Raw genomic sequence first — 25,384 nt, 5'->3', positions numbered from 1 at the left:
AAACCGCTATGGTTTAGCAATGATGTAAGGACTATAGTCAATGAAAAAAAGGCTGCCTATAGGAGGTATAAAGAGTCTGGAAGTATAGCTGATAGGGAGGTGTATAAAATGAGACAGAAGGAGGCGAAACAGATAATATATGCTGCTAAAGCCTCAAAAGAGGAAGAAATTGCCAAATCTCTAAAGAAGGGGGGTAAAACCTTCTTCAGATATATTAGTGATAAGAAGAAGAAAAACTGCGGCATCATGAAGCTTAGTACCGGGAAAAATACATGCATTAATGGGAATAAGGAGATCGCTGACCATTTCAATAGCTACTTCTGTTCAGTTTTCTCAAAAGACACCTTACAAAATAATACTATAGAGGGATATAGCATTGCCTCCAACTGTACGGATTCAGCTCCAGTGATCTTAGAAGCCGATGTCTTAGAAGAACTTGAACGATTAAAGATAAATAAGGCAATGGGTCCAGATGGCATCCACCCCAGAGTTCTTAAAGAACTCAGATCTGTCATTGCTACCCCCCTGACTGATTTGTTTAACCAATCCTTGTTAACAGGAGATGTTCCTGAGGATTGGAGAATGGCAAGTGTTGTGCCTATCCACAAGAAGGGCAGTAGAGAAGAAGCTGGTAACTACAGGCCAGTTAGCTTGACATCAGTTGTCGTTAAAATGATGGAGACTCTACTGAAAAAGAGGATAAATCAGCACCTAAAAAACAATAAATTATTGGACCCAAATCAGCATGGCTTTACTGAAGGCAAATCATGTCAGACTAATCTCATTGATTTCTTTGACTATGTCACAAAGGTGTTGGATGAAGGTGGTGCCGTGGATATTGCCTACCTGGACTTCAGCAAAGCCTTTGATACGGTTCCACATAAAGAGCTGATAGATAAATTAGTGAAGATTGGACTTAATCCCTGGATAGTTCAATGGATTTGCAGCTGGCTGAAGCATAGACACCAGAGGGTTGTTGTGAATGGTGAGTATTCTGAGCAGAGTCAGGTTACAAGCGGTGTGCCACAAGGGTCTGTTCTGGGTCCTATTCTTTTTAATATGTTTGTGAGTGACATAGGGGAAGGTCTGGTAGGGAAGGTTTGCCTATTTGCCGATGACTCTAAAGTGTGCAATAGGGTTGATATTCCTGGAGGCGTCGGCAATATGGTAAATGATTTAGCTTTACTAGATAAATGGTCAAAGCAATGGAAACTGCAGTTTAATGTTTCCAAATGTAAAATAATGCACTTGGGGAAAAGGAATCCTCAATCTGACTATTGTATTGGCAGTTCTGTGTTAGCAAATACTTCAAAAGAAAAGGATTTAGGCGTAGTGATTTCTGACAGTCTCAAAATGGGTGAACAGTGCAGTCAGGCAGTAGGGAAAGCAAGTAGGATGCTTGGCTGCATAGCTAGAGGTATAACAAGCAGGAAGAGGGAGATTATGATCCCGCTATATAGAATGCTGGTGAGACCACATTTGGAATACTGTGTTCAGTTCTGGAGACCTCACCTACAAAAAGATATTGACAAAATTGAACGGGTCCAAAGACGGGCTACAAGAATGGTGGAAGGTCTTAAGTATAAAACGTATCAGGAAAGACTTAATGAACTCAATCTGTATAGTCTGGAGGACAGAAGGAAAAGGGGGGACATGATCGAAACATTTAAATATATTAAAGGGTTAAATAAGGTCCAGGAGGGAAGTGTTTTTAATAGGAAAGTGAACACAAGAACAAGGGGACACAATCTGAGGTTAGTTGGGGGAAAGATCAAAAGCAACATGAGAAAATATTATTTTACTGAAAGAGTAGTAGATCCTTGGAACAAACTTCCAGCAGACGTGGTAGATAAATCCACAGTAACTGAATTTAAACATGCCTGGGATAAACATATATCCATCCTAAGATAAAATACAGAAAATAGTATAAGGGCAGACTAGATGGACCATGGGGTCTTTTTCTGCCGTCAGACTTCTATGTTTCTATGTTTCTATGGGTTTGCACTCATTATTTGCTTTTACATTGATTCCTATGGGAAAAAATTGCTTCTACTTAAGAACGTTTCTACTTAAGAACTTGGTCATGGAACGAATTAAGTTCTTAAGTAAAAGTACCACTGTAATTCCTTCCATCCTCCACCATTCAGACAGAACTGAAGAAACTTCTTAGATGAGAAGTGAAAGCTCTTCAAGGAAAGCCAAAAGCCCAGCTGCCTTTTGAAAAAAGCACCTTTGAGACAACCATGACCTGGATGACTGAACATCTCCATAGACAAATAACTACTATTTGTCTAAGTAACTACAGTCTAACCACAATTATATCCTGTTATAGTTAAATGCACAAACCCAGCATTATGCCCCATTTATATCCATCAGCATGATATAATTATCATATTGCTGAGCATAATATTATAGGAGCAGGAAATAAACAGCTAATGGCTAGAGGAAAGTACGGTATTTCAGCCGCAAAAAAAATGCTTTTGATGGAGAACCGATTTGCTGTCTAATACATATACAAGAGCACATTATTTTAAATTATATCCGTCATCAAATCGCAGGAGTATCTGAGTTTCCTGTTTTTTCTTTTTTATGCCTGGTGGCCAAAGGAATCCAGCGTAGAATAATGAAGCCTCCTTAGAATTATTGCCCGCCTCGGTCATTTGGAGCGATGTTTTAAGAATCTCAGTAATGTTGTTCTTGATAAAGAACTGACTCAAGGCAGCTGTTACTTTACAGTCAGAACATCATTTTGCAGATGGCATCTTATTTATGGTATGTATGTATGCCCTCATCACCTCGAGGCTCGACTACTGTAACGCTCTCTACATGGGGCTACCTTTGAAAAGTGTTCGGAAACTTCAGATCGTGCAGAATGCAGCTGCGAGAGCAATCATGGGCTTCCCAAGGTATGCCCATGTTACACCAACACTCCGCAGTCTGCATTGGTTGCCGATCAATTTCCGGTCACAATTCAAAGTGTTGGTTATGACCTATAAAGCCCTTCATGGCATCGGAACAGAATATCTCCGGGACCGCCTTCTGCCATACGAATCCCAGCGACCGATTAGGTCCCACAGAGTTGGCTTTCTCCGGGTCCCGTCGACTAAACAATGTCGTTTGGCGGGTCCCTTCTCTGTGGTGGCCCTGACCCTCTGGAACCAGCTCCCCCCTGAGATTAGAACTGCCCCCACCCTCCTTGCCTTTCGTAAACTCCTTAAAACCCACCTCTGTCGTCAGGCATGGGGGAACTGATATAACTTCCCCAGGCCTATATTGTTTATGTATGGTATGTTGTGTGCGTGTTTTTTAAATTATGGGTTTTTAGTTTTAATTATTAGATTTGTATTCTACATTGTTTTTTCTATTACTGTTGTGAACCACCCCGAGTCTACGGAGAGGGGCGGCATACAAATTTAATAAATAAATAAATAAATAAATAAGTATGTATGTATGTATGTATGTATGTATGTATGTATGTATGTATGTATGTATGTATTTATGTATTTATTTATTCATCTTGGAAATTCTATGCATACAATAAAATGTATCACAACTTCAGAAAGGACTCAAATCAGAGCAAGACCAGTGGTGGGTTACTCCCACTTCGGACCAGCACACAAACTGGTGGCAAATTAAATTAGAACCTATCACTGATCATTACCAAGTTCACAAAAGGCCACAAGATAGAGCCAGTTTTGAACTCTTCCGTAACTTCATCCGAGTTTTTAACAACAACAACAACAAAGATAAATTAAGATAATGGGGGACAAAGAACCGTCATCTGCATGTAATTTTAATAATAAAACTGTTTCTAACTTGCTATCTGTTCTGTCGGGCTCTCTGATAGGAGCCTCCTGAAAATTCAAGGATACAAATTTCAGACACACACACACACGTTTGAAAATTCAAAACAATGTTCTTTATCACAAAAGTCAAAATAAACTAAGCACTCTTTTTGTATTGCAAAGAGCACTCTTCCCAAAACAACCAGATAGTCTGTACAATTTCCCTTAAGCAGTCATTAAGTACTTAGCCAGCAGCTGTGGAGTAACTTCACACCCCTTCTTCTTCCAATGAAGGGAGACACACACACACACACATGCTGCTCTGCTTTGGTTTCAAAGGCATGAAAAAGCAACAAAGTCCAGCACACAAGATTCCTAACGAAACTGCAACAGATATTCTTCCACAATAGTCAAACCCAAATTACTGGAGCCCCACCCAAACACAGGTGGCCTTCCTTATTTCCTGTAATATGTTCTTACTTGGTCTCTTCTATGCATAATTCTGCGCTTGCATGGGTCCAACATGTCATCTTCTGAAGCTATAGAAGATAAGGAAGATTGACTGCCTTGGCTGTGTGCCAAGCCCTCCTCTGCCGAGTCACTCCCACCTTCTTCTTCGTCCGAGGAACCTAAACTCTGATCTGATTCTGTCGGCAATAACACAGGCCTGTGACATGTTGAATTTTCCCCTGCATCCACCTCCCCATTCCCTGGGGCAGGAGCTGGGCCAGAGCCAACCACAATACTATCTATGGATACAGATCATCCTGTTTGGCTTTCAGAAGTGCAAAAATTGCTTTTGGGATCATTTTACTCAACAGGAATATTTGTGGGAACTTGAAAGGTTAAGATAGAGATTGTGAACCTTCAAGCAAAGCCCTGTATCTTTTTTTAAATATATTCTTACATGATGCACATTAAGGGATGCTCTCTCCCCTAAGACTGTTAATCTGAGGCAACCAACAAATCAACCCTCCAGCCAACTGCCTGCAATTTTAAAAATTAAAAAAAAGAATTTGGAACTTAACTATCATTAATAACTGTATGTTTATCTTCTTTGTGGCAGTAATTGAAATTAATGGTGCGTTTCCTTGTAACATTTGGTGAATAAGATGATCGGCTGATTAAAAAACGTGCTTGGAAACACATTTACCTGGGCTAAGAACTTTGATCAAACACAGTCATCTTGCTAACTGGTTGCAAAAGAGCAAAAGAGCAGTTCACAGAAATTTTAAATATGCACAGCATGAAAACCCTTAGCCTTAAACGCCTGCGAGAAGTTGGCTCCCTTTCAGGAAAAAAATAATATTGCTACTTATTGCCCTCCATGAGTTTCTTACATGAAAATTCAGTTGATTGCACATCGAAGGTTCTACCGGGGTTATGTATGTATTTGTTTGTTTGTTTGTATCTTGCCTTTTTACAAATACAGTGGTACCTCTACCTACAAATGCCTCTAATTACGAACTTTTCTAGATAAGAACCAGGTATTCAAGGGGTTTTTGCCTCTTCTCAAGAACCATTTTCCACTTACAAACCCGACCGTCCGAAACTAACCGGAAAAGGCAGGGAGAAGCCTCCATGGGGCCTCTCTAGGAATCTCCTGGGAGGAAATAGGGCTGGAAAAGGCAAGAAGAAGCCTCTGTGGGGCCTCTTTAGGAATCTCCTGGGAGGAAATAGGACTGGAAAAGGCAGGGAGAAGCCTCCGTGGGGCCTCTCTAGGAATCTCCTGGGAGAAAATAGGGCTGGAAAAGGCAGGGAGAAGCCTCTGTGGGGCCTCTTTAGGAATCTCCTGGGAGGAAACATTGATAGAAAAGGCAGGGAGAAGCCTCTGTGGGGCCTCTCTAGGAATCTCCTGGGAGGAAACAGGGCCGGAAAAGGTGGAGAGAAGCCTCCATGGGGCCTCTCTAGGAATCTCCTGGGAGAAAATAGGGCTGGAAAAGGCAGGAAGAAGCCTCTGTGGGGCCTGTCTAGGAATCTCCTGGGAGAAAATAGGGCTGGAAAAGGCAGGGAGAAGCCTCTGTGGGGCCTCTTTGGGAATCTCCTGGGAGGAAACATTGATAGAAAAGGCAGGGAGAAGCCTCTGTGGGGCCTGTCTAGGAATCTCCTGGGAGAAAATAGGGCTGGAAAAGGCAGGGAGAAGCCTCTGTGGGGCCTGTCTAGGAATCTCCTGGGAGAAAATAGGGCTGGAAAAGGCAGGGAGAAGCCTCTGTGGGGCCTGTCTAGGAATCTCCTGGGAGAAAACAGGGCCGGAAATCAGAAAATCTTTCATGCACAAGCATCCTTGCACAAGATTTCGCTTCCAAAGCGAAAATCAAATCTCATGCGGAGCTGCGCGCACAGCTCCATTTTGACCACCACACTATAGAGTGGCCCGTACCAGTAGGAACCCAATACTGCACGTGTACATGCACGAGGGAATGCGGGGACCATGCCTGTAAACGGGGGAGGTGGGACACATGTAGGGGGCAGGGCTACACTTGCATTTCATTTTGGGGGTTCGCACATGCTTTGGGCACTCGGTCTGGAAAAGGTTAGCCATCCCTGTCCTAGGGAGTGGCTATTTGAATAGATCCATCTCCAACTCATCTCTGGGCTGATCTGTTTCTTGTCCTCCCCCCCACCCTTTCTAAAATGTGCTCCCTCCTTTCTGGGAAACTGCCACCTCATCGTTGTCCTTCACACCATCTCCCCCCCCCCGTGGGCGTCATCTCTCATAGAAACAGACGTGACACATTTTGATTACTTTTTTGTGAAACACAAAATATCTTCCTGATCTACAATACTTAGTAATTGCTGTTTGGCATTTACCTTTCTCTTTGATCTCTCTGATTTCCTGGAAATATTCTTCACTTTTTTATGAAGGTGATATAAAACCTACAAAAAAGAATGAAAGAAAACGTTGCCTTATTTCAGAAAATATCGGTTTCCCTCCCCAAGCCCACTGCTGGAGTTTGCAGGAGAATAATGAATCTTCCCCACCAATTTGATTAGGCTTCAAATGATATCACTATAACTCCCTTGCTTTTTTTTTTATTTATAGCCTCTCAGGTATTTTTAAGGAAGTGCACTACGTATTAGCTATTTATGTACCACTAAAACTTTCCTGTGTGTTTGTCTGCCTGTAACGTTCAACTGGGCAAAGTGCATCATCATAGGGCAACCATTTGTTAAAATCAAGATAGCTCAAATGGACTCATGTAGGAGAGGAAGTGGCAGAACCTGGGGGTGGAGTTTAAAGAGGGATCAGCCTAGAATCTCTACATAGCCACGAGTAAACTAACTCCAACCCAGGAGTAAAAGCTAGCAAGTTCTAACCAGTTCTGGAGAACTGGTAGTGGAAATTTTGGGTAGTTTGGAGAACCGGGTAGCGGACATTTTGAATAGTTTGAGAACTGGTTATGGAAATTTTGAGTAGTCTGGAGAACCGGTAGTGGAAATTTTGAGTAGTCTGGAGCAGTGTTTCCCAACCTTGGCAACTTGAAGATATCTGGACTTCAACTCCTAGAATTCCCCAGCCAGCGAATGCTGGCTGGGGAATTCTGGGAGTTGAAGTCCAGATATCTTCAAGTTGCCAAGGTTGGGAAACACTGGTCTGGAGAACCGGTAGTAGAAAATTTGAGTAGTTTGGAGAACCGGTAGTAGAAAATTTGAGTAGTTTGGAGAACTGCTGGCAGAAATTTTGAGTAATTTGGAGAACCAGCAAATGCCACCTCTGGTTGACCCCAGTGGGGTGGGAATGGAGATTTTGCAGTATTCTTCCCCTGCCATGCCCACCAAGCCATGTCCACCATGCCCACCAAGCCACATCCGCAGAACCAGTAGTAAAAAAAATTGGATTTTACCACTGCTCCAACTTCCCTTGAATTCTGTTGACCCTTATCTAGTTCATAACAGGCTAGTTAAGAATATTCACGTGCATAGACCTAGGTGGCAATAAATAGATAGCCTTGAACTTTATCGCCTTTCGATCTGACCTAAATATAGTTCACAAAATGATTTACCACAATGTCCAATGTCAATGATTTCTTCAGCTTCAACCGCAACAAGAACATGAGCACATGGTCAATTCAAACTTAATGTAAACTACTGCAAACTCCACTGCAGAAAATACGACTTCAGCAATAGAGTCATCAATGCCTGGAATGCACCACCTGACTCTGTGGTTTCTTCTCCAAATCCCCAAATCTTTAACCTTAGATTATCTACTGACGACCTTACCCCATTCCTAAGAGGTCTGTAAGGGGCGTGCATAAGCACACCACTGTGCCTACCGTCCCTGTCTTACTGTCCAATTGGCTAATTTATCTGCACCTACTTTGCCAATGATTAGCCGCCCCGAGTCCACGGAAAGGGGCGGCATACAAATCTAATTAATAATAATAATAATAATAATAATAATAATAATAATAATAATAATATGTTTATACCAATACCTGCTACCTTGTACATGCTTGACAAATAATAAATAAATAAATAAATAAATAAATAAATAAATAAATAAATAAATAAATAAATAAATAAATAAGCTAGTAGGTTAGTTAGTTAGTTAGTTAGTTAGTTAGTTAGTTAGTTAGTTAGTTAGTTAGTTAATTTAATTGGACCTTCACATGTGGAACTGATCCTTCATGCCTGATACTAGCTTAAAGAATGTCCAGGGTCCATTACTTCTGTGAGACTGAAATTTCAGGAATCTTCGGATCAGGTTTATCGACAAAATTATGGCCATTGCAACATTACCACACTAGCCTGTGGTATCACCATGCCACTGCAGCTAGCCATGGTCCCATGATTATGATTTTTAATGCTCCCTGCCACCATCCCACAAGCAAAATCAATGGGGAAGCCAGTGGGAACTAAAAACTTGTCTCCATTATACCTACAGTTTTGCCTGCTCTTGTTTATTGGTTTAGGTAAGGAAATACTTCTGAAACAATGAGCAAAACTATTCATAGGTTGTCCTAGTACGTACGGTATACATACTTTTTTTCTTTCTGTTCAATCGTATCTGATTCCTGGAGATTGGCTGGACTAGACCTGCAGTTGTCTTGGCCATTTGTTTCGGAAGTGACTGGCCACTGTCTTCTTCCTAGGGCTGAGAGAATGTGGCTGGCCCATGGTCTCCTGATTTCTCCTAATGCCTTATCCACTACAACCAACCAGACACTATACTAAATGCTTAATTAATTGGAAAAGCTAGATTTTTAGGAGAGGGAAACGGAGAGGAACAAGACCAGAAGAGACAAAAGAGGGGAGAATTCAGAAGGGAGAAAAGAGGAGAAGAGAAACAAGAACAGAACAGAACAGAAGAGAGAAAAGAGGGAAGAAATCAGAAGGGAGGAAAAGAGGGGAGAAGGGAAGAGAAACAAGACCGGACCAGACCAAAGATAGAGAAAAGAGGGAAGAAATCAGATGGGAGAGGAGAGGAAGAAAGAAGAGAAGAGGAGTGAAGAAAAGAGAGAAACAAGACCAGACCAGACCAAAGAGAAAGAAAAGAGGGAAGAAATCAGATGGGAGAGGAGAGGAAGAAAGAAGAGAAGAGGAGAGAAGAAAAGAGGAGAGAAATAAGACCAGACCAGACCAAAGATAGAGAAAAGAGGGAAGAAATCAGACAGGAGAGGAGAGGGGAGAAAGAAAGAAGAGAAGAGAAGAGAAGAGAAGTTTTGAAGCTGGACAAGTACAACCACTAAGTCTTGGACCACATTAGTTCAACATTTTGTGTAAATCCATCGAACAAGCTGATGGCCGTCACCTTAGATCACTGTTAAGCTCCAGGGAGGCTACATCTGTCAAGAGCCACTAATCTTAATGGAATTGTTTTATCTCCTGTGTGAAAGGCATCGGATTTCCGTGACTCAGGGTTGATACCACGTTGCGCTAATTAACCTGCATCTGTTTTGTTTATGCGAAGGGATTCTTCCACCTGCCTCCATTTGCAAAAGAGGCCTCGGTGGCGAAGGCTGCCCTTCAAAACAAAAATACTCTGTATTATTTTCACCTGCTCTAGGTCACCTTTCCGAACGGAGTTTGTCAGGGCATTTTGCTGCTCATTAAAACCATGGAAGTTTTTTTTTTTTTAAGTGCAGGTGTTGGTGCATCAGTGAGAAAGAAACAAATTGGTCTCTCCCTCCCTCCCCCTGATGATTTACCCAAACTTCAACCTGCTATTTACATTTGAAGAAGCACAGGGGAAAATAGGTATTAACTGCCTTCGTGCAATTAATACCACTTTAGCCTAAATGATCCTTTGCTGAGAAGCGAGGGCAGCAAAGGGAGATCTCGCCCGGATTTGACTCTTGCAGACCAAAAGGGCTGCTTTACTATCCTAGAAGATCATCCAAGAAGCAGGTTGGTTGTGGTGCTGGATTAGGAGGTAGGAGGTGACTTTGGGTCAATCCTTCTTTCTTGGCCCTAGGGCTAGGCAGAAGAAAGACAATGACAGACCAGCTTGGTCTAATGGTCAAGGCACCAAGCAAGAAACCAGGGGATTACAAATTAGGCGTCCCAGTCCTGCCTTCACCATGAAAGTTGGTTGGTTGACTTGAGCCAATCACCAGGAAAAAGTGAGTTCAAGTCCCAACTTAGCCATGAAAGCTGGGTTGATTTTGGATCTCTCTCCTCCTACTTCTCCCTCCTCCCTCCCTCCCTCTCTTTCCCTCTCTCCCACTCTATCTCCCTCACTCTCTCTCCCTCCCTTTCTCTCCCTCCGACCATCTCTCCCTCTCTCTTCCACCCTTTCTTTCCCTGCTTCCCTCTCTCTCTCTCTCTCCCTTTCTCTCCCTCCCTCCCTCACTCTTTCTCTCTCTCTCTCTCTCCCTCTCTCCCTCCCTCCCTCCAACTCATCTCACAAGCTTCTTGTGGGGAAAATAGGAGGACAAAGGAGTATTAGATATGTTCACTGCCTTGAGTTGTTTATAAAAATAATGATGGCAGGATATAAATTAAATAAACAAATAAACCAGTGAATAAAATCACCTCTGAAATCTTGCCACAACAATGGCAGAGACTTGTCAAAGACTCTAGGAGTCTATTGTACTTAAATTAAGATAAATCTTAAAAACCAGAAAGGCAAAACATTTAAAAGATGTTCAGATCCTGAAAGTTTATCTGGGCCCACCAATCCTAAAAACCTTGCACGAATGTCCTTCTTTTTACCCAAGCACTGTACTTGGTGTGACATTTCTCAACATCTCACACTACATTCTTTGCAGAGGTGGGTTTCTATAGAACCGTTAGTGGGAATTTTCCCCCTGTTCACCGAACCAGCAGTGATGGCCAACTGAACATGCCCCCGAATTGGTCCTCCAACTTGAAATCCATCCACTGGAGCCAAATTTACAAGAAAATAACCCTCTGCGCATTCGCAAAGCCTCCCGCGCATGCACATACAAGTTTAACCAGGAGAAACACGCACTTCTGGTGCGACCCCGAACCAAGAAGTAGAGTCTTAGAGTCTTAGATGTTGGTGGCTAGATGGGCAGTAAAACACCAAATGGTTGACCTGCACGATGGGATGAATGAGGACCGCTGATCTTTTTTTTTTTTGGTGCCCTGTAATTCCATACTGTCTCACCCACACTCAATTTACTCGGAAGGCTATCACCACCCAACTGTTAGGTTGTTTTTTATTTACACAAGGTCACTGGTGGAATGGAAAAAGGATGGATTTTTTTAAAAAAATGTGAAATTGTACACTTGTGAAAGGATGCTGCTACTTTCTCCTTCCAGACATAACATCAGACCAAGTGGAGGGGGAAATAATGGAAATCTGGAATAGCTTTTTTTTTTTTAAAAAAAAAGCCAGCTTTATTTCCAACCAACTTACATATCAAAGGCAAACCATGTAAAATTCTGGTGCAAAGATACTGTAAAGAGATACTAGCCTTAGTAGTGTTTGAATTAACCCCTCAAGACTCTACTTAAGAGTCCTAGAATTTTAGTTAAGTACAGTGTAGCAGGGGCTGGGTTAACTCTCGGTTTGGACCAGATTGCCTGAACTGTTAGCCACCCCACTGGCATAGTTCCCTCTAAGCTGAGCGGTGAGCAATCGCTCACTTAAAAATCATCATCAACTCAGAGTTTTCCAAACCTGCCCAGAAACCGAGAGGGAAAGAGTGAGAGGGAAGGAGAGAGAGAGGAAGAGAGGAAGAGAGAGAAACAGATAGAAAAAAGAGAGGAAGGAAAAGAGAAAGAAAAAGAATGGGAGTAAGGAAGAGAGAAAGAAAATCAAAATCTAGTTTGAAACTAGCTCAACTATTTAAGTGGCATTTTGATATTGATAGAGTTGCCCTATTATGAGCTCACTGTTATAGACACACAGTATTTATTTATTTATTTATTTATTTATTTATTGTTTATTTATTTATTTATTTCTGTGCCACCCAGTCCCAAAGGGACTGCCGCTCAGACACTATACTTTTCTGCCCACCCCCAAAAAAAATTAGAGGGAACACTGCCCACTGGTGATGTAATGTTGGCGTCACAGATCTGGTTCTATTGATGCCTGTCCATGTGTGCCGCCTTTCTTTCTTCTGAATTTTTGTCGAATTTTGGATGGGTTCTTCTCGTTTTCTCCTCGGCTCCTCAGTTGTGTTTCGGCCTGAATCTAGCTTCTGAGCATGCACAGAAGTGAAATTGCATGAGGAGATGCGCACGCCACCAGTGTAGTACGAAACGTTGCAATGCGAACCAGCGGCGAAGGTAAGTGGAACCCACCTCTGTGGTGTAAAGAGCTGATCCAGCTGGTTGGCTTATTTTTCAGTATGTTTTCAGAACTCCAACAAGGGGTTGGGTAATCAAGATTAAAATCATGGTTGTGTTTTGAGAACTCAGCAAGATTCTTAGGGGTCCATAAATGGAGTGGAATCTTGGCAGAAATTGAAATGAGGGCTCTCCGGAATTATTTTCTACTAGTTAGTTGTAAAGGACTTAGAACAATGTTTCTGAACCTTCACAACTTGTTGAACGTCCGCACTTGGGATGTATGTATGGTATTATGACTGCTTTATAATTAATGGGTTTCTTTTAATACCTGGTTTTATAGTTTTAGATTATAGTCGATTTCTTTTTATTGATCTGCATCTATTTGTATTTCTATTTATATTATTGCTGTAAGCCGCCCTGAGAGTCCTTCGGGATTGGGCGGCATAGAAGTCAAAGGAAGGAAGGATGGAGGGAAGGAGGGAGGGAGGGAAGGAAGGAGAGGGAGGGAGGGAAGGAGGAAGGGAGGGAGGGAGGGAGGGAAGGAAGGAGAGGGAGGGAGGGAAGGAAGGAAGGAGAGGGAGGGAGGGAAGGAAGGAAGGAGAGGGAGGGAGGGAGGGAAGGAAGGAGAGGGAGGGAAGGAGGGAAGGAAGGAAGGAGAAAGAAATAGAAAGAAAGAAAGAAAGGTTAGTTAATGGGGAAGCCAAATTCACTTAACCACCATGTCACTAACTGAACAACTGCAATGATTCAGTTAACAAGTATGGCAAGAAAGGTTGCAAAACAGGGCAAAACTCACTTAACAAATGTCTTACCTGGCAAAAGAAATTTTTGGCTCAATTGTGGTCATACGTCAAGGACCAGGGGTGGCTTCCTCCCAGTTTGTACCAGTTTGCGATCTACTTGTGACATTATGATGACCTGACACAACCGGTTCAGTTTGTTGATCCATGGGCGGCACAATCTTTTTTTAAAAAAAATCTTTTTCTTCTGACCATGCGCAGAAGCAGAGTTTCTGGCAGTGGGCATGTGGTCACCATCTTGTTTTCGGCTTTGGTGGGGGACACATTTTGAGCATTGTCATAAAGGTGCCTTCGTGATTAAAATAGCCACTCACAAAATAATCACTTACTCAAAGGCAACAATCTAAAGAGTTCCTTGCTACTTTCACAGCCTAAGTGAACATCCCAAAATGCTCCATTCCACATAGCAGTCTTAACACTCCTTTCTGCAGACTACCAAACAAAATCAAGGTTTCTGGCGAAACATTAGGTTTCAAGCATTATTCCTTTTATTTTCTAGAGCAGGGGTCCCCAAACTTGGCCACTTTAACACTTGTGAATTTCAAGTCTTCGGAGAGGGGCGGCATACAAATCTCATAAACTATAACTATAACTCCCAGAATTCTCCAGCCACCTATGAAGACCTATGTTCTAGAGAATATTACAGCCATTTGGAAAGGAGGGGGAGGCAAAAACCTAGATCACATAGAATTAATTCCAGATCTTATCTCCTTACACTTTTCCTAGACACTTTTGTTGGTAGCAGAATCGTCGGCTTTGGGGGTTTTAAATGCTTTCGGGAAGAACGCAGAGGTTGCCCAAAGAGGACGCCCTGCATTTTCTTTCAACGTCTTTCAGTGCAAATTGGGTGCTCGGGTGTGGAGCTCCATTTTCACTACCCCACTGCGTTCCCCTCCCTCCGGGCAGTAGAACCCACCCCTGTCAAGGACTATCTGTATTACAGGAATATGGCCAACATTAGCAACATCAATGGTCCTTGAAATATGCCAGTTTCTTTTTTTTGCACTGTTATTGTAAACAGCAGTGGAGCATTTATTTTCAGGAGCTCCTAATTATTTGAGAGTGCATTTGTTTCATTCTGTCAGCAATGTTTTATTTTTGCAAAAAAAAAAAAAAAATTAGTAAACTATTAAGAGGAGAAAAACGTGTATCCTGTTCTCTAACAAAATTTAGATTAACCTTTTGAAAAACAGAGTTTTACTGCACTACTGTAACCAAGCAATGAATGTACTTAAGCATTAGATCTGGGAGACTAAAGTACTTATGTCAATTAATTAAAAGAAAATGCATCTATTAACGATAGCATTTATTATCTCCCTTGCTGACGGGCTCATCCAAACTGGTGACGCAGAAGAAACCATTTGAATTCCTAAGTTACCACTGAGGTTGGAAAGGAATTGGAAGTTTATCGTATTTTTTGGCATATAAGATGCACCGGAGTATAAGATGCACCTTAGTTTTTGTGAAGGAAAATTGGGGGGGGGGGGGAATCTACCAACCAGGTATTCATCTGGCTAGCATCCTTAGTCTGGTCAGCTTCAACACATTATTTTATCTCCTGGTTAGGGCTGGAAAAAAACTTATTCGGAGCAAGTGGCAATGAAAAAAAGCCTGCAAAGACTTAGGGATGAAAAAACATTCTTTGGAGAGAGTTAGCAATGAAAAACCCTGCAAGCAGATAAGAGCCAGAAAGATCATTAGCACCTCATTAGGGCTGGAAAAAAAAGTTTTGAAAAAGTTACATTCAGAGTATAAGACGCACCCAAATTTTCATCCTCTTTTAGGGAGGAAAAAGGTCAGGAAAATACTATAGTTTATGGTTCTCTGCTAAAGAAGTCCCAACACAGGATTCATGGAGCCCATGTGACTACCCCATCCCTTTCCTTCTGATCCTTCAGGTCTGGGAAGGCAAGGAGAGAAGGAAGTGATGTCACATATGTCAGGATGTCATCAAACTAATGACACAAAGGATGACATTATGGAAACACATAATCTAAACCAGGGGTTCCCAAACTTTTTACACAGTCCCTCAGAATGTTGGAGGGCCGGACTATAAAAAAAACTATGAACAAATCCCTATGCACACTGCACATACCTTATTTTAAAGTAAAAAAACAAAATGGGAACATACTATTTAGAGGGGGGAAGAAGTCTGAAATTCACATATGTTTATGTTTTGTTTTTAATTTTCTTTTGTTAACATCTGATTGGCTATACTGTACAAGGTTTTCTTGCCTTATAGAAAAATGTATAAAGAAAGAAGGAAGCACTTTGGCATAATGGTTAATAAGTTAGAAACATAATTGATGTTGTACTTTTTGAAGGAACATTAAGGAGGGGATTTAATTAAAAGAAAATGAATGTAACTGGATGACAAAATTAGAAAAAAAATACCGCATTTTATTCATGGAAAATTAGATGGTACACTGTGTTGTGGAATGTATGTTAAGAGGGGGGGGGAATTACACCCCCCCCAAAACAGTCCTTTCTTCCTCTGTCCCTCCATTCATTTCATTCTTCCTTCCTTCCTTCCTTCCTTCCTTGTTCCCTCCAGTTCTCCTTCCTTCTTTCCTTCCTTCCTTCCTTCCCTCCTTCATTCCTCTCCACTTCTCTTTCCCTCCCTCCCTCTCTTTCCCTTTTCTTTTTTTCTCTCTCTCTTTTCCCTCTCTCTCACAAAACCCTGGCATTGCTTATTAAATTTACATTCTACCTTTCATCAAGAGGAAAGAAGGGAATGCTCCTATAGTCCACTCTGCAAATTTCCCCTAACGTTAGGTGGGATTGAGGCACGGAAATAAGCTGAGGCCAAGCCATCAACTGCAAAAGGAATTAGAGATGACCTTGATAGGAAAGAAGCATTAAGGAGGCAGCTGAAAAAACAATTCCAAGGATTTATAGAGAAATTGATAATTTTGTATAGTGATTTTGGGGGGGGATTATACATGAGTTACTAACAAAATACTGCATTTTATTGTACTGGAAATATAAGATATTTGACATTGTACTAAAGCATATGAAGGAAAAAATAAATATATATACAGTATACTGAAAAAAGAAAAGAAAAAACAATTCCACACTCCGGGGAATGAAACAAGGGTAAGAAAGAAACTCAACATAATCGCACTTTGATTTTGCTAGTTTCACTTGGAGAATCTTTCAAAATTGATGTCAGTTCTTCAACATTGGCCAGCTCAAGAAAACAGGCATTGTATGGAGTCCAAGAATGCTAACTATTGTAACAGAATGGCTTTTCCACTGAAAAAACTCAAGCGGCTTATCAGCGTGATTGGGGTGTAATGTGTTTAAGGGACGCCTTAATTTATTGGCTTCATTGGCTTAATGTATTGGCTGCCAACATTTTTAAACACAGTCAACATACCGGTCTTTCCTCGTCTCCCACAGTAGTCACAGTGAAGCCAAGCGCTACATACACTTCATCATATTTCCTCATATTAGCTTTCAGGAGACTTAGGTTTGTTTCATTATCTCCGTCAGTGATTCGCTGGCTGGGGGATTCTGGGAGTTGAAGTCCAGATATCTTCAAGTTGCCAAGGTTGGGAAACACTGATCTCCATCTCTCTCCTCCTGTGTTTTCATCCCTGTTAAATATTTTTCCATGGTGTCTCTTAAGGGTTTGTTATCTGCACTTTATATCTCCTGCTCTGTGCTGTGTGTTATTGTTTGGTGCAAAAAAACCCTACAACCTGTGGCAAAAAAAGCATGTTTCCCAGGGTCACCCCCCCCCCCTGGCATTGCTACGCCCCCCACTATTTGAGAAGCACTGGCCTAAAACTAACCATTTCCAATAATTAAATATTAACCTTGATCACTAGAAGAAGAAGAAAATCAATAAGAGGGAAATAGAGTAAAATGAGAAGGATGGGTTTGCATTTCATGAAATGATATTCAGACTATCAAATAGCATTATCTCTATGATCTGCTTATTGTCTGATTGCAGAATTGTTCAGACTTTCTTTCCACAGGTTTCTAAATGTCTTTCTTTTAAAAAATGTTCCTTGAAACAATATGATTCTGGATCTTAACACTAAGAAAGGGTCTCTTTTGCTCTTTCTAGCCTTACTTTGGTGGATGTATAGAAGAAATGGCAGAGTGGCGAAATTTGGCTCCTAGCAAGAAATTTAGGAAAGGAAAGATGGTCCCTAGGTTTAATTTAGATTTCGAAGTTACCTATCTCTACTACCAAGGTCAATGTAGGCTTCTGAATTTGTCTAGTTTTTAGCACAAACTTAGTAAGATCATCAGAGTAAGTGGGTGTGTAACTCAGAATAGGTGGGTGTGTAGGTGGATGTGTTGTACAAATGTATTTTTTTCTTTTATGTACGCTGAGAGCATATGCACCAAGACAAATTCCTTGTGTGTGCAATCACAATTGGCCAATAAAATTCTATTCTATTCTATTTTATACCATGTGGAAATTCCCAGATTCAGCTCTTTTGAAACTAGATTTTCACACAGCACTGCGTAGATAAATGGATTGTGTTAAAGGCTGGATTTATACATCATACTAAACCCAAGTTTCATTTAAGCAAAGTTCAAAATAAGCACTTTATCTTACTTTATCTGGGTCACACACTAAGCTATAAGTTTACAATCCACAGGAGCTGAGGTGCACAAAATCCAAGCCTGATGCAACAACAATAATAATAATAACAGCAGCAACAACAGAGTTGGAAGGGACCTTGGAGGTCTTCTAGTCCAACCCCCTGCTTGGACAGGAAACCCTACACTTCTTCAGACAAATGATTATTCAACATCTTAAAAACTTCCAGTGTTGGAGCATTCACAACTTCTGGAGGCAAGCTGAATAATTGTTCTAACTGTCAGGAAATTTCTCCTTAGTTATAAGTTGCTTCTCTCCTTGATTAGTTTCTACCCCTTGCTTCTTGTCCTCCCTCAGGGGCTTTGGAAAATAGGCTGACTCCTTCTTCTTTGTGGCCAACTGCTGAGATACTGCCATCATGTCTCCCCTGGTCCTTCTTTTCATTAAACTAGCCATGCCCAGTTCCTGCAACCATTCTTAGCCCCCAGTTCTCCTAATCATCTTTGTTGCTCCGCACTCAACATCCTTTTTACATCATGGCAACGTTAAGGGCTAACAATCAGATTTAGCTTCAGGCATGAGCCTACCTGAAAGAGACTTGAAGCTGGGTTGGTCATGTCAAATGATCAGAAGATTTAACTCATCCTTGCTTTCCCCCTTAGTTCAAGCAGGGATATATGAATGGCTAGACAGTCGTTTATATGTATGCTTGGGAGAAGGTCTGTAAGGGGCGTGCCTGCCGTCCCTGTCCCACTGTCCTAGTGTCCTCATTTATCCATACTTTTTTGGGGCTTATATTCTCCAGTGGTTCTCAACCTGGGGATCGGAACCCCTTTAGGGGTCGAACGACCTTTGCACAGGGGTCACCTAAGACTATGGGAAAAGACAACTTTCCCATGGTGTTAGGAACTAAAGCTTCTTTTGTAAGAATCTAAAGACGCACCTATGCTGTCAAGCTTGGGGTTATTAGATTCTCCCCTCTGGCCGATGAATGTATAACATGCTTGTTGATTGAATGGTTATGTATGTATTTAATTGGCTCTTTAGTCTTTTAGTTGTAACTGAATTTTAATTATTTGGATTTCAAAATATATTGTATTTTTAATATGTTGTAAGCTGCCCCGAGTCCTCGGAGGGGGGGCGGCATATAAATCCAATAAACTTAAATTTAAACTTCTATTCTGACGCCTTGGAACATATTTTTACAGTCCAACCAATCAGGTGTTTGCAGTGGGGGTGTCCCTCTGACCTTCCTGCCAATCAGCTTAAAGCTCTGTTGGGAGAATTGGTGCTAGTCTTATAGTTGGGGGTCACCACAACATGAGGAACTGTATTATATTGAAGCCTTTTCCAAGGATAGAGTAAGATTATGTGCTCTTACTTGTTCCTTGTTCTCAGAGAGGGATGGCGTACAAATCTAATAAATAATAATAATAATAATAATAATAATAATAATAATAATAATTATTATTATTATTATTATTATTAAGAGGTCGTGGCATTAAGAATGTTGAGAACCACTGAAACAACTACTATCCTGTACATGTCTGACAAAATAATTTATTTTTTTTTAAAAAACATAAGTACCATTTATCCTATCCATGCGCTGATGTTCTGGGATTGAGCAGAGCTGGCTTAAAAGCCTGTCTGTGCCAATTTGAAAATTAATTAATTAATTAATGTATTTATTTATTTATTCATTCATTCATTCATTCATTCATTTATTTATTTATTAGATTTCTATGCCGCCTTTTTCAAGACGACTCAGGGCAGAGTACAACATTAATATAACAATATATAAGAAATCTAGTATCTCTAATAATATGAAAATTTACTAAAAACATTTAAAAGACCCCATGAACACTCGCCTACATTCATCCAATCCAATCATATCTCATATCGGCCGGAGACAGTCTCATCACTCCTACCTCCTATCTCCATCCCCCCTCTTGCCCCGTTGGTACCCACCTTGGTGTAGCAGCACGTGATGAGCACCAGAGGTAGCAGATAACCCACCACGAAAATGGTCACCTTGTACATCTGCTTGGCTCCCGGATTGCCGGGCCAGTGTTCCCAGCAGAAAGAGCTGTTGGGTGCCTGCTGGTGTCCGTTTAGGAGTTCCTGGTGCTCAGCCACGGGGATGGCAAAGAGGAGAGAGAGGAACCAGATGATGCCCACCCCGAGGGTGGCGTTGCGCTTGCTCCGAATGCACAGGGAGCGCTTGGCATGGACCACCGCGATGTAGCGGTCCACCGACATGGCCACCAAGGTGAAGATGCTAACCAGCATGGTGGCCATGACAAGATAGTGCACCCACTTACAGAAAAAGGCCCCAAAGATCCACTCGGGCAAGGAGTAGATGGTGGCTTGGAATGGGACGCAGAAGAGAAGGAAGGAGAAGTCCGCAATGCTCAAGTTGAGGATGAAGATGTTGGTGGCGCTGCGGGAGGGGCGTCCGCCTGGCGGGAGGCGGCCAAGCACCACCAGCACCAGGGTGTTCCCCACCATGCCCAGGAGAAAGATCAGTCCAAACAGCACAGGGATGATCACCGTCTCTGGTCCACCTCCTGTCGTGCTTGGCCAACAAGTAGAAGTGTTGGCTTGCTTGAAAATCATATCAGTGGTGCAAAAGGTGACATTGGCTGCTGCCTCCTCCATTGGGGGATGCCTCACTTTGGCAGATGTTTCCAGGAAAGTAGTGGGGGTTTTGCCTATAAGTTGTGGAAGTTCTTGATCAAAGCTGGATGGAGATCTTGACAGGTTTCTATACACTTGATCTGACTTCAGAGATCTTCTCCATGGTGATCAATGAAAAGCCTTTCATTCAAAAGTCCCAGCAGTTGATTAGGCATCTTTAAGACTTGCTTTCTTTGGGTGGTTGCCAAGAACATCAGCTGGAGTCCCCGATCCTCAACTCTTGGAGGTAGAGAGAGGGCTGCTTTAAGCTGCTTCCAGCAATGCTGCCGAGAAAGCTAGTGAGTGAGCTGGACTGAGAGCAGCTGGCTGAGCTTTGCAGCTCCTCCTTCTTTCACTCCGAGGGAGGGGAGAGGGTTCTTTCTAAGCAAGCACAACTCTAGTCCCTTTTTTTTTCAATGCCATTATAACTTTGAACAGTTGATTGATTGATTGATGATTGATTGATTGATTGGATTTGTATGCCGCCCCTCTCCGAAGACTCAGGGCGGCTAACAGCAATAACAAGACAGCATACAATAATAATCCAATACTAAGAACAATTAAAAACCCATTATTATAAAAACCAAACATACATACAGATATACCATGCATAAAATTGTAAGGGCGTAGGGGGAAAGAGTATCTCAATTCCCCCATGCCTGGCGGCAGAGGTGGGTTTTAAGTAGCTTACGAAAGGCAAGGAGGGTGGGGGCAATTCTAATCTCTGGGGGGGAGTTGGTTCCAGAGGGCCGGGGCCACCACAGAGAAGGCTCTTCCCCTGGGTCCCGCCAAGCGGCATTGTTTGGTTGACGGGACCCGGAGAAGACCCACTCTGTGGGACCTAACTGGTCGCTGGGATTCGTGCGGCAGAAGGCGGTCCCTGAGATAATCTGGTCCGGTGCCATGAAGGGCTTTATAGGTCATAACCAACACTTTGAATTGTGACCGGAAACGGATCGACAACCAATGCAGTTACTAAATGAACTGCTGTAAATGAACAGTACAACTACCTGTAATAAAGATGATCATTTTATTATTATTTAGGTTTCCACCAAGATAGAAGAATAACAGAGTTGGAAGGGACCTGGGAGGTCTTCTAGTCCAACCCCTGCTTAGGCAGGAAATCCTATACCAGTGATGGAGAACCGATGGCATGGGTGCCACAGGTGACATGCGGAGCCATATCTGCTGGCACACGAGCTGTTGCCCTAGCTCAGCTCGAATGTGCATGTGTGTGCTGGTCAGCTGATTTTTGGTTCGCACAGAGGCTCTGGGAGGGCGTTTTTGGCTTCCAGAGAGCCTTCAAGGGGATGGGGGAGGGCGTTTTTACCTTCCCCTAGCTCCAGGGAAGCTTTTGGAGCCTGGGGAGGGTGAAAAATGAGCCTAGTGGGCCCACCAGAAGTTGGGAAACAGGCCATTTCTGGCCTCCAGAGGGCATCCACAGGGCCTCCGGGAAGCAGGGGGAGCTGTTTTCACCCTCCCCAAGGCATTGAATTATGGGTGTGGGCACTCATGCATGCACGATAGCGCACACCCATGCTTTTTCAGCAGCCGAGGGGGAAAAAGGTTCACCATCACTGCCTTCGGATGCTATTTGGATCACTGACATTAAATCTACCGTATTTTTTGGAGTATAAGATGCACACTTTTCCTCCCTAAAAGAGGCTGAAAATTCAGGTGCCTCTTATACTCTGAATGCAGCTTTTTTTGGAACCTTTCCCCCCCCCCCAGCCCTAACTAGGTGCTAACGATCTTTCCAGCTCTTACCTTGCAGATTCTTTCATTGTTACTGTCTGCGAAGAATGTTTTTCAAGCTCTAAGTCTTTGCAGAGGTTTTTTCATTACCCTAACTTGCTCCAAATAAGTTTCTTTCCAGCCCCAACCAAGTGCTAATGATGTTCCCAGCTCTTACTGGCTTGCAAGCTCTTTCATTGTTATTTTCCGCAAAGAATGTTTTCTAAGCCCTAAGTCTTTGCAGTTTTTTTTCATTGCTCTACTTGCTCAGAGTTTTTCTTTCCAGTCCTAACCAGGTTCTAACAATGTTCCCAACTCTTACTGGCTTGCAAGCTCTTTCAGTGTTACTCTCTCCAAATAAGGTTTTTTTAAAGCCCTTAACCAGGAGATAAAACAATGTGCTGAACCTGACCACACTGGCCAGATGAATATCTAGTAAGCAGATTCCTTCCCCTACTTTCCTCACCCAAAATAAAGTGCATCTTCTACTCTGTATAGTCTGGAGGACAGAAGGAAAAGGGGGAACATGATCGAAACATTTAAATATGTCGAAGGGTTAAATAAGGTCCAAGAGGGAAGTGTTTTTAATAGGAAAGTGAACACAAGAACAAGGGGGCACAATCTGAAGTTAGTTGGGGGAAAGATCAAAAGCAACGTGAGAAAATATTATTTTACTGAAAGAGTAGTAGATCCTTGGAACAAACTTCCAGCAGATGTGGTAGATAAATCCACAGTAACTGAATTTAAACATGCCTGGGATAAACATATATCCATCCTAAGATAAAATACAGAAAATGGTATAAGGGCAGATTAGATGGACCATGAGGTCTTTTTCTGCCGTCAGACTTCTATGTTTCTATGTTACTCCACTGCATCTTATATTCCAAAAAATACGGTACTCTAAATGCTGATCCAGTTTCTCTGGTGGTGGGGCACTGTCCAGGGTCCTGAGCCCATCACCATCCCGGCACCGGGTGGTGTAGAATTTAGGAACATTGAGAGGGAAGAGCAGGACAATTACATCTTTTCCATCCTGCCCTACAGAGCAGAGAGTTAGTCTCTCATAGAAAACCACTTGAAGAGACTAGGAGCATTTGAAATATGGATTTACAGGTGGCTGTTTCATAAAATCTGGGTAAATAAAATCACAAATGAGGAGGTAATAAGTCACCTGGAAAAGTCAAGAGAAATCATCAAAGCCATTTAAAAGCAAAAGTTAGAATATTTTGGACATTGATGTGACATCCAGGAAAATATAACATACTTCATTCACTTAATCCTCCAGGGAAAGATCGAAGGCAAACGAGGTCCAGGCAGAAGAAGAACATCATGGCTTCAAAATCTGAAGGACTGGTTTGGACAAAAGTCACAAGCACTTTTCGTGCAGCTATTGATAAAAATAGGATTGCCCACATGATCACCAACATCTAATGATGGATATGGCAGAAGACGAAGAAGAAGGAGAAAGAAGGAGAAGGAGGAGGAGGAGGAGGAAGAAGAAGAAGAAGGAGGAGGAGGAAGAGGAAAGAAAGAAAGAAAGAAAGAAAGAAAGAAAGAAAGAAAATATTTCCTGTGCATTTGGATTTTTGGGATGACTGGGAAGATGGAAGATGTCAGCAAGGAATCCACTTCCTTAAATGGGCTCCTTGTCTAGATTAGTATAATAATGGGCTGCCAAATCCAGTGGTCAAGGATTGATGGAGTGGTTAAAGTATCTTATGCAAACTCCACTAATAAATACTCTGATGTCTGAAACAATCATTTCTTGAGTTTCTTTTTCCTTACAGGTGGCAAAACATAAGTTACCCTGGAGCAGACCAAGAGTTCATTTTTAATTTCCATCACGGGCATTTAGGCCCTCTGCAAAACTCAGAAGCAAATGTTTTCTTTGGCTTCTCTCCCTGAACGATTTCCTCGGATACGAGAGACAGCACTTAAATGATCGTCATTTTTCTGCCACCCTGTTGACAGCAGACACATCGCAGGCCAATTTCATGGGCGAGGTAGCATCTAACAGTTCAAAAACCTACATGCATCTGCTTGGAAGTGAGATTTTGGGAGTATTAAACCTCAAGTGGTTTGTCTCAAGGAGGCAGCCTTCCTTCTCCATCTTCCATGCTTTTTGTGGAGACAGGATTAAAAGGTGTCTCTGGCTGGCATATTACAGAGTTGGCTAAAATCCTGTGATAAGGCACCAGATAAATTACTGGCATTCCACAGACACCTAAAAAAAAAAAGACTTCCTCCTTGATCAACCCTGGAGAGAAGAGATATCCCAAAAATTGCAGGTAGGCCATGAAACAACACAATTGATCATTCACTGCCCACGAGGCAACCCATGCTTTAAACTAGTCAATAAGATCCTGTATTCTCTAATATCAAATGAGGTGTAACCTGGTGACTAATGCTAATGGATGACAATACAAAGGGGTGCCTTCCCCAACAACATGCATTCTTGTCTCCTGCCTCCTTGATTGCCATCACTTTTTGATATGGGACTGGGGCAGAAGGCTAAGAGATGAAGGTGGGTAGAAAGGCTCCTGAGACCTGCTGGTTTTGCAGCTCTGCATTATATCTGGCCCTGCCAAAAGGAAAGAAATGGAAGAGTACTGCAGGGAAAAATGAAATGGTGAATGGTTAAAGAAGCTTTACGGACATGTAAGGGGATTGTTAGTTTGTTGTCTTCCTATCTGCTAGAGAGGGTTGCTTTGGCTCAGATTTTGAGCAGGCACAAAATCAAAGAAATCCAGAGATGGGGGAACGGAGACATTTCCCCCAGGCCTATACAGTTTATACATGGTATGTTTGTGTGTATGTTTGCTTTTAATAATGGGGCTTTTAGTGTTTTTTAAATTATTAGATTTGTTCTTACATTGTTCTTGTTATTGTTGTGAGCCTCCCTGAGTCTACGGAGAGGGGCGGCATACAAATCTAATAAATAATAATAATAAAGGGATGTCCATGAGGAGTGGATCAAAATGTCAAGATGGCAGTTGTGACAGAATATTATACAATAGACTGGAGTGGAGTGGAGTGGATTGGAGTAGAGTAGAGTAGAGTAGAATAGAATAGAATAGAATAGAATAGAACCTTAGAGGTCTTCTAATCCAACGCTCTGCTCAGTC

At 42.1% G+C, this 25,384-nt stretch overlaps 1 protein-coding gene across 1 annotated transcript in view; it reads right to left on the bottom strand.

The window, feature by feature from the left end:
• LOC139172498 (galanin receptor type 1-like) overlaps positions 1-25,384 on the bottom strand; it is a 58,200-nt gene that overhangs the window by 11,071 nt on the left and 21,745 nt on the right. Inside the window, exons 3-5 of the mRNA XM_070761646.1 lie at positions 23,159-23,343; positions 19,818-20,640; positions 6,597-6,662 (exon numbers count right to left, since the gene is read on the bottom strand). Coding sequence (XP_070617747.1) covers positions 6,597-6,662; positions 19,818-20,640; positions 23,159-23,343 — 1,074 coding nt within the window. The remainder of the gene's footprint in view (positions 1-6,596; positions 6,663-19,817; positions 20,641-23,158; positions 23,344-25,384) is intronic.

This window comes from Erythrolamprus reginae, chromosome 9 (assembly GCF_031021105.1).
Source record: "Erythrolamprus reginae isolate rEryReg1 chromosome 9, rEryReg1.hap1, whole genome shotgun sequence".
Taxonomy (NCBI): domain Eukaryota; kingdom Metazoa; phylum Chordata; class Lepidosauria; order Squamata; family Dipsadidae; genus Erythrolamprus; species Erythrolamprus reginae.
Note: the sequence above shows the minus strand (reverse complement) of the source record. Positions and strands in the feature narration are given on the sequence as shown.